Source organism: Eublepharis macularius, chromosome 12, assembly GCF_028583425.1.
Source record: "Eublepharis macularius isolate TG4126 chromosome 12, MPM_Emac_v1.0, whole genome shotgun sequence".
Taxonomy (NCBI): Eukaryota; Metazoa; Chordata; class Lepidosauria; order Squamata; family Eublepharidae; genus Eublepharis; species Eublepharis macularius.
This window is the reverse complement of record NC_072801.1, coordinates 46,492,579-46,501,894: the sequence shown is the minus strand read 5'-3', so window position 1 is coordinate 46,501,894 and position 9,316 is coordinate 46,492,579. Positions and strand designations below refer to the sequence as shown.

General features: G+C 45.7%; 1 protein-coding gene across 1 annotated transcript; it reads left to right on the top strand.

Moving 5' to 3' along the window:
- Positions 1 to 5,661: 5,661 nt before the first annotated feature.
- Positions 5,662 to 6,723, top strand: LOC129339105 (slit homolog 1 protein-like). Its single transcript, XM_054993708.1, has one exon. It carries the CDS (start codon positions 5,662 to 5,664, stop codon positions 6,721 to 6,723), a length of 1,062 nt encoding a protein of 353 aa, XP_054849683.1.
- The last annotated feature ends 2,593 nt before the right edge of the window (positions 6,724 to 9,316 follow it).

Sequence of the window (9,316 nt, the reverse complement as noted above, 5' to 3'; positions counted from 1 at the left end):
GTGCTTAGTGCGCAAACCTATGCACAGGCTTCTGTGTGGAGGGGGAGAATGCTGCAGTGTGGCTTGCCTATGAACTTCCAGTTCAGCAAATGCACTGGGAACCCGAAGTGATATGAAGAGGGCTGCTTTGAATTTTTTCTCCTTGGTGCAAAATAGTCCACCTTGCTCTTGCTGGTCTTCATGGTGGTTTCTAATTAGCTGTGTTTAGAGCCGGTGTGATTTTAGCAACGAGAATGGTAGGCTAGGGCGATCCAAGTTCAAATACCCACTCAGCCATGAAGCTTACTGGGGGACCTTGGGCTAGAACAGGCACTCCTCAGGGTCCCCCCCCCCGCTCCTTCTCAGGGATGATTCACACATTATGAAGGTACACATTTCTGCAGTTGGAACAATTCCTGGGAGTGCCAGAGCCTGATTTGGATTCTGACTATGATGCATGGGAAATAAGAGTTGCCAGCTCCAGCAGGTTAAGAATTTCCTGGAAATTTGAGGGTGGGAGGACAGTAAAGCCTGGAGAAGGCAGAGTTTGGGGGAGATAAGGAACCTCAGCAAAGTATAATGCCATAGAGCCCATCTTCCAAAGCAGCCATTTTCTTCAAGGAAACTGATTGATATGGCCTGGAGACCAGTTGGAATTCTGGGAGATGTATGAATTTCTCCAGTGGGGCAAATAGTGGCTCCTCAAGACTGTTTCAAGAAAGGAAAATGATTCAGGAGAGGGGACCACTTAAGCGCTCTGCTCACCATGGTCTCAGCCTAAACCTGGCCCCTGCACATCTGGGAATTGACTTCCAAGTATGGATTGCCAGGTGGCAAGTGCACATCTGATCAACATACAAAGACTTTACAACATGTGAGTTGGCCCTCAGCCTAACCTACCTTACAGAGTCGTTAGGACTATACAATAAAGAAGAGAAGAACCAATGGATTCTGCTCTGAGTCCCTTGAAGGAAAGGCGGACTAAATTTCTTTTACGTTTAAAAACTTGTTCGACTTTTTCGGTTTTTCTTTTCCAAGCCAGTGCCAACCATGTGTTCCACACCAGAGTTGTGTGTCTGTAGCCTCCTGCTGTGTGCAAAGATCAATGAGCTGGCATTAGCCAGGGGGAACAGAACAGCACATCTCTGGCTCTTTCTTGAAACCACAAAGCAGAGCACCGTTAGAAAAGAGCAGTAGGTGTTTGGCCGATGAAGCACGCACGCACAGACAGACTGGGAAGAGAAAATGGCCCATGAGCAAGATGAGCCCCTTGTGACACTGCAAAAGGGGACAGATATGGCCAGTGGAGGCAACAGTGTGCAGTGGCTCACACGTTGCTTCCTCCCATACAATTTCTGACTGGCCACTGTGGCTGCTGCTGAAGGTTTAAAGTCAGGTAGGCTGTGCAGGTAGAGTTACCAGGGTTTGACTGTGCTTACTTCTGACCACCAGTTACTCTCCAAGGTAGCAGTGCTGCCACCAGGATCTCTCCCAGTAAGTTAAATGGCCAGTCTGCTCCTACAAGCAGGGCAACAGTCATCTCCCTTCTCCATATCCAGAGAAGATCCTCTGGGAGAAGAGAGGAAGGCTGTACCTATCTTATCTCCCTCTCCGGAATTTTGCCCACCCATCCGAGAGGTAAGATTTCTGTGTACCGCTGGAGTCCTTGCACAAACGGAAATGCAATGAGAAGACTGCACTGGCACCTTGCTCCAAGTTAAATTTATTATTTCCCAACTCGTATTTTCACTTGCACAAGACATTGTGAACCTAATTATTGGCAGGTTCTTCCTTGACTATAGTTCGTTCCCTCCGCTTCCTTCATTTTTTAATTTTTGTGACATTTGCCCGATGCCAGCTTCTGTAGATCTCAAAAGCCTGCATGTCGTATGTCATTTGGGATGGCCTCAATAAAAGGTATTGCATGATTTTGTTCCTATTTCTGGACTTTTGAATAGACAGAGAAAGAGAAGGGAGACAGAGGTGAGAGTTGGTTGAAAGTGAGGCAATTCGGAGGTGCAGAGCTCTCTCTCTAGTGGGGGCCCAGATCTGCAGCAGGGAGTGACACTCCACCTATTCTCTCCTTGTAGATTCTTAAAGTCAAGTCAATACTACGAAGATGCCAGACATTTCCAATGCTCTGTCAGCCACAGGAAAGCAAGCCTGAGAAGAGCTGCCCCCTAAACTTTTCAGGAAGTGGGGAGCAGGTAATGGATTGTCTTAATCACCAGACTTTTAAAACCTCTTCCAGTTGTGCAGCACCATGTTGATGGCACAGGTCCACCCCTTCCCTGATCCACCTCCCTCCCCTCTGGGATTAATAACATCACAGCTGCAAGAACAAGCTGGTGGGATGAGGGTTTGCGTCTCTGGCTGATCAGATTTGGCCTCTGCCAATAATCCTCACATGTCTCCTGAACCTGCTGTAGCAGCTGAAAAAGGCACGGGAAGGTCACCTTGTTTCTCCTTCCACTGGTCCCCTGCATTGAAAAGATCCCATCCTTTTTGTGGCAATCTGTTGCTGCTTACATTGCCCATAGTGTATTAACTCTACCTTTCATTGTGGAAGGTGCAATGTTTGCGATTTAGCAACAACAGGCATGGTATTAAAAATCAGCTCCCCAGATCGCACCATTAAATTACATAACTTTTCCACCTGCAGCACAATGGGCATTATATTGAACCCACTTTCCCTTTAATTTACATAGGCAGCACAGAGAGGGCAGTGAAGGTCAGAATACAGGAGCACATCTCCAGAATCAGGAATAGATCAGTGGAGGCACTGCTGGCACAGCATTTTGCAGATCATCACAGGGAGGTGAGAGACTTCCAATATTCTGTGCTACAGGTTCTGAAATCAAACAAGTCAGGGAATACACAGAGAGACTTATTAAAGAGAGAATCCTTTTGAATTTTTGAACTCAACACAGTGGTCCCCCATGGTTTGAACCAAACCATTGATTTTTCCTGTTATCTATAGGGGAGTCCTTTACTAAGTTGGGGTGGACGTTCAGGTTGCAGTAAGCTAGGGAAGATTTTCATTGTGGTATGTACCCTTAAGAGGGGCTCTGTAGTAGCAGGATCAACTAGCTTCATGAGATCAGATCATGTAAAAGAATCTGAGCAACTACTTGCACCATAGAACAGATTTCCATAAATATTGACAGACAACTATGATGCAAGTCAGATTTTATTTATTGATAGGACATGATTGTTTATTTGGAAGATAAATATTACTATTGTGTTTGTGTACTTTAGGAACTGAACAGATATGAATGTATAACTTCCTTGACAAAGAGAACAAAGCAGGATTTGAGCTAGCAGCCTGTTGGATGGACTTTGCTTGATTCTTTATACCCCTGGGCCAGGGGGGGGGCAGCATTGAACAGCTTGGTGACATTTCACAGTCCAACCTGAGTCCTCTGTGTTCTGCTGCACCTGCTAAACAAAACTTCAGATGTATTGTCGAAGGCTTTCACGGCCGGAGAACGATGGTTGTTGTGGGTTTTCCGGGCTGTATTGCCGTGGTCCTGGCAGTATTGCCAAGACCACGGCAATACAGCCTGGAAAACCCACAACAACCATCACAAACTTCAGAGGTCCACAGAGTGTACTCGAGACATATTGTATACCTACCAGCTACCTACTTACCTGCCATTGCAGACCCATTTGGATGTTTGCTCCAGTGTGTATTAGAGAAGCAGGATTTACAGCAGCACCAGCACACTGACATCAGCACACTGACAGGACGACGTTGCATTTAGCTGTCCATGTATTTATTCATCATCGGGATGGACAATAAAGACTTTAAGTACACCCACTTTCCATTTGTCCTGCAAGATTACTTAGAAGGGTCTGGGTTGATAATATTCTTGTGTACTCATAAAGTATTGTGTGCCATTTTTGTCATATTTAATATTTATTAATATTTATTGTTATTATATTTATAGATGATAGATCTAGTAGTTGATGGTAATGAGTATATAGTATGTAATTCACTTATGAGCACTTTGCACTTTATAAATTGGACATTATACTAATACTGAGATATATTTTGTTGATTGGTACTCCACAGGGGGCTATGGAATCCAAGCCTCTTTACAAGTAAAGGGCATATCTGATAGGCAAAAGTGCTCCAAATCATGGAACTTCCTGCCATGGGAAACCTGTCTGGCTTAATCAGAGCTGCCGTAGCCTAGTGGTTAAGTGGCAGGCTTGCAAATCAGCTCTCTGCTAGTTTGACTCCTGCTACTGCCATGAGTTGTGCATGCAGGTAGTCTTCCGTAAGCCGCTCTTCTCAGCCCCGGCTTCTCAGCTGTTTTGTGGGATAATAACAACACTGACTATGATCACTGCTCTGAGTGGGGTACTAATCTGTCCAGAAGGCAGGTCTAGAAGTGCACTGTTGTTGTTGCTGCTGCTATTATTATTCAAATTATTTTGAAGGCTGACTGGGACTAGGGTTGCCAACTCCAGGTTGGGAAATTCCTGGAGATTTGGGGGTGGAGCTTGGGGAGGGTGGAGTTTGGGGAGGAAAGGAGCCTTAGCTTGGTGTAATGCCTTAGAATCTACAATCCAAGGCAGCCATTGTTTCCAGGGGAACTGATCTCTGTCACCCGGAGATCAGTTGCAATTCTGGGAGATCTCCAGCCACCACCTGGAGGTTGGAAACCCAACCCCCATGTTTGTGTCTGAGAGTGGTAAACATTTGCAAATAGGTATTTTTAAGTACAAGGGATGTTCACAGGGCACTTTGCGCATTTTGTTTTGGTTTACCTTGGGTACTGTTTTTATCTAATACTTGAATCTTTCACTAGCCCCTTTAATGATGATGAAAGCTGGTTACAGCCTAATTGGTTAAACACCAACATTTGTGTGTGTGTGTGTGTGAGTTGACTAAGGTACCCACCCCAGAAACTTCACAGCCTCCTTCAGTACGCTAAAAGTCATTAACTGCATAAAAAAGGCATTTCAAGTTTAGCGTGCGGCTGTTTTCTGCATATTAACTGGCAAAACTGTTACTTGATGCAAGGAACAATTTTGATCAAAGGAATGGCAATGGTCAAAGGCTAAAGAAGAGAAAATTGCGTGGGTGAAATGTGATGGCCAGCAGGGTGGAGGGAAATGTGTTTTCTGCTGCTCCATCTCCCACCCCTAACTAATGCTATTACAGACTTAAGGATAGCAACCAAGAGATAGTCAGGCCCCTTCCACTCTAAATACACCACTCACTGTGCTTTCTCTCTCTCTCTCTCCTTTAAGTGCCTTTCTTCAAAGATCAGCTAAAAAAGCCAGCCTCTTCTTTTGCCTGGCTATCAAAAATCCAAGCGCCTGAAGCTGAAAGCAGAGACGGAAGATAATGCATGATTGACACATCTTGGAGAAAGTGCTGCTGCTCCAGTTACAGGCCTGGCTGATCCATTTCTTCCTCTCTTATTCACTCAAGTTGCCTGTTGTCCTCCAAGGCTTAAGTCTAAGGAAGCATTTAGCTAATCACTCAACAAAGGACTCTTTGTTTTGGATTCCTCTGAAGAAATCCGACTCTCTTCTCCTAACCTTGGGGGAGTCGACAGCGATCTGAACAAGAAGTGCTGGAATCCACTGATCTCTGTTCACTACCAGTCTGCGTGCAGGATTCTCAGCTGGGGCAGAGAAGTCACTTCTCTAGCTGGCCTACTTGCAATGCCTCCTTTGTTTGTCATCGTCTTCCTTCTGCGGATGCTTGTGGCTCGTGCTTCCAAAGCTTGCCCTCAGCTGTGTTTCTGCTATGAATCCTCCAGTTTTGTGGACTGCCGCAACCGGCAACTGGCCCACATCCCCCTTGGCATCCCCCACAACACATGGATGCTGGACCTAAGGAATAACAACCTGAGCGGGCTTGAAGGAAGTGGCTTTGATGCCTTGTGGTCTATGAAGATTCTTCTCTTGTCCCACAATTCTATTGCCAAGATCTGCCCAAAAGCTTTCAGGTCCCTTGGCTTCTTGGAGAAGATGGATCTCAGCCACAACCTCCTTGTCCGTCTGCCACGTGGCTTCTCAGTTGACTTGACCTCCTTGAAAGATCTCAAACTGGCCCACAACTCCTTGGTAGCTTTGGGTTTTGAAAGCCTGCAATACTTGGAGAACTTAGAAAAGCTAGATTTGAGTCACAACTGGGTGACTTCTATTGAGAGAGGAACATTCCGGGGCCTGTCCAGACTCCGACACCTCTACCTTCAGTCTAACAGGCTTGTGATTGTCCACAATGGCTTCTTCTTCATGCTCCAGAACCTGGAAATCCTTTTGCTTAGCAACAACAACATCAGCTCCATCGAGGTTGAGGCTTTTACCTCATTGCACAACATGAATCTTTTGGCATTGACAGGCAACCAGCTCATTCATCTGAAATTTAAGACCTTCCTGAACATCCAGACCATCAGTACTCACATCCAACTCTCAGGCAACAGATGGGCCTGTGACTGTGATCTCCAACGGGTTTTTGGTAAGATCATGAGTGTGCGACACCTCCATGTGGATGACTATGTAAACATCACCTGTTCTAGTCCCTGGCAGTTAGCTGGCTCACCACTGATGTCCGTGGACAGCCAGTTGTGTGTGGCAGAGACGGCCACTGTCTTGGTCATCACAGTCACTGTCTTGGTGACGGTCATCGCTGCTATTGTCATGGCAGAGAGGAACAGGAAGAAGAACCAGGAGAAGAACTGGAATGAATCTGAAGGTCCCTTTGACTCACAGGAGAAATGAGTTACAGTTGAGTTACTGAAAATAATTTCTTGGTGTTCTTCAAATTCTGCTTCATTCTGAACAAGAACTTTTGAGTTCTTCATCTACTAAAGTATCCTATTACCCAAGATGTATGGATAGCCAGTTGGTTCTACCTGTGTTTCTGTCCTTCCCTGAGAGGAAAGACATGCCTGCTGTGGTATATCCAGCCTCTTCCAAGCCCTCCAAAAAAGGTGTCGGGATAAGGCTGAGCTTGTTTTGAATTGTCCATAAACTATTGCACAATCTTAATTGTCTTTCATCCTTGTCCGTTGAAGAGGTGGTAAGGTAGCCCTAGCCAACTCTATGGTTCATAGAAATCTGGAGACTACAATGTTCCAGTGCTGTTTCTCTCGTATTCTTCTGGAATTGGGTTGCTGACATTTAAAGTATTAAGGATATGTCTGCATGAGTGCTTCAAGTTCTCTTGCTCCCAGCATGGCCCTGTAACAATGGGTTGAATCCGACCAGCTTTTTCACTTAATCTCATCCGATTCCTGTCCTTGTTATAGCCCCCCCTTTTTTTCAGGTTTCATGTTCGCCTAGGATAGCTTTTTTGGGTGGTCAAAGAGGATCCTCCTATGTATTTCACCAGTAGAAAAGCTGGTTGGGCCCACCCCATTTATGATGTGGATCTTGCATCAATACAATGATTTCGGTGAATATAGTAGACTGCGGCTGATTCCGCACACATTGGATAGTGCACTTTCAATGCACTTTATCAATCTGCATCATGATGGTTGCTATCCAAGGGAACAATTGTGCAGTGAATAGAGGGTGCCAAACATGAGGCAATAAGTGAACAAGTTTGCAGAAACTGGATGAGATGGTGGGAGCTTGTGAAGCTGCGATATGCTAATACAGGCATGGGCTGTGGCTCAGTGGTAGAGCATCTGCTTGGCATGCAAAGGGGCTCAGGTTCAATCCCCAGCATCTCCAGATAAAACGATCAGGTCATAGTTGATGTGAAAGGCCTCTTCCTGAGACCTTGGAGAGCTGCTGTCAGTAGGAATAGACAATTCTGACCTTCATGAACCAATTGCCTGATTCAGTATAAGGTAGCTTCATTTATTCATGTGCATACTAATCAATCTAGCGAAGTATTATCTACTCAGCTTGGCAGCAGCCCTCTAGGCTCTGAAGCACGGATTGGTCTTTCCCAAGACCCACATCCTGAGTTCCTTTTCACTAGAGGTCCCTGAGACTGAACCCCGTCTCTTCAATATGCAAGTTGGATCAACTACCACTAAGCCTTGTTTGCTGGGTGTGAATCCAATCCCTGCCCGGGGCTATGGGGGAGGAATGTTGATCCCCTTAAGAAGTCTGTGTAGAACGGTTTCCATAGCATATCTTGCTTAACTTTCGAGATCTGATGAGATTGGGTTAGCCTGGGTCATCCGGGTCAGGGCATTTGTTACATGTAGGGACTATTTTTTTTAAAAAACCCGTTCAATTAACTATGTATTTTGTTTTTGATTGAGTCCTCTCCAAATTTCAGTATGCTGTCATTTATTTGTTTGTAATGTTAATTCTCCACCCCTCTCCCATAATACTAGAACTTGGTGTCACTCTATGAAACTGGTTGGCAGTAGTTTAAAGACAGACCAAGGGCACTGCTATGTCACACAACCAAGAGCTGACTTGTGCAACTCACCATGGGGTGTAGGGGATGGCCACGGGTTTAGATGGATTTAAAAGGATGTTCGACACTTTTGTGGTCGCCATGGGTTCTTTGCTATGAGAGCTACATGGAGCCTTGAGGTTCAGAGGCAGAATGCTGATTGTTGCAAGAGGAAGGATGTTGTCCGTGGACCTGGCTTGTGGGCTTCCCCGTGGCATCTCAGTGGCCACTATTGAAAGAAGGATGTGGGATTAGAGGGACCACTGGTCTGACCCAGCCCAGCATGCCTACTTTTCTTATGTTCTGATGAGATAATTAAAAATGGTTGAAACTGTCTACCCTGGAGCCTCTTTTCTCAAGAACCATTTACACTTCTTCTTTTTGGCTTCTTTTCTCAAGGACATAGGGCAGGGGTCCCTAGTTTTGTTGACCCTGTGAGGGCTTTTGGAATTTGGGGGATGGGAAGTGGGTGCCACCACAACATGGCTACCATGGGGGCAAACACAAAATGGCTGCCACAGAAAGCTTGGCCAGTATAAAATGGTGGGAGGACACAAGTCAAACCTCCTCTAACAATGAAGACAGCTGCTTTCTGGACAGGTGTTCTGTAGATAACCAAAGGTGGTGCCTTCTGGGTTCTTCTGAGTCACCTTCTGCTCCAATGAGGTGGAAGAAAACCAGGACTGGCTCTTTGCTTTAGGGAAGAAATGCTTTTCTGAAGAAACGAGTGGGAGCCAGGAAATCCCTTGGTGGGTGCTATGGTTCTCATGGGTACCACACCAGGGTCAGCTAGTTGTATTTACAAAGAAATGTGCACCATCTCATGAGCCCTCCTGTTAGCTGGCGTAGCATTGTGGCAAATAGTGTTTTCATGGGTGGGGGGGTAGCTTGTCTTAGAGCTCCTTTCATGCCAGCTAGCAGAATGTTCTAACTATTACTGGGAAGATGGTGTGC

Bases quoted from the DNA above. Each gene is read 5' to 3' on its own strand.
- LOC129339105 (XM_054993708.1), top strand. From the start codon at position 5,662: ATGCCTCCTTTGTTTGTCATCGTCTTCCTTCTGCGGATGCTTGTGGCT.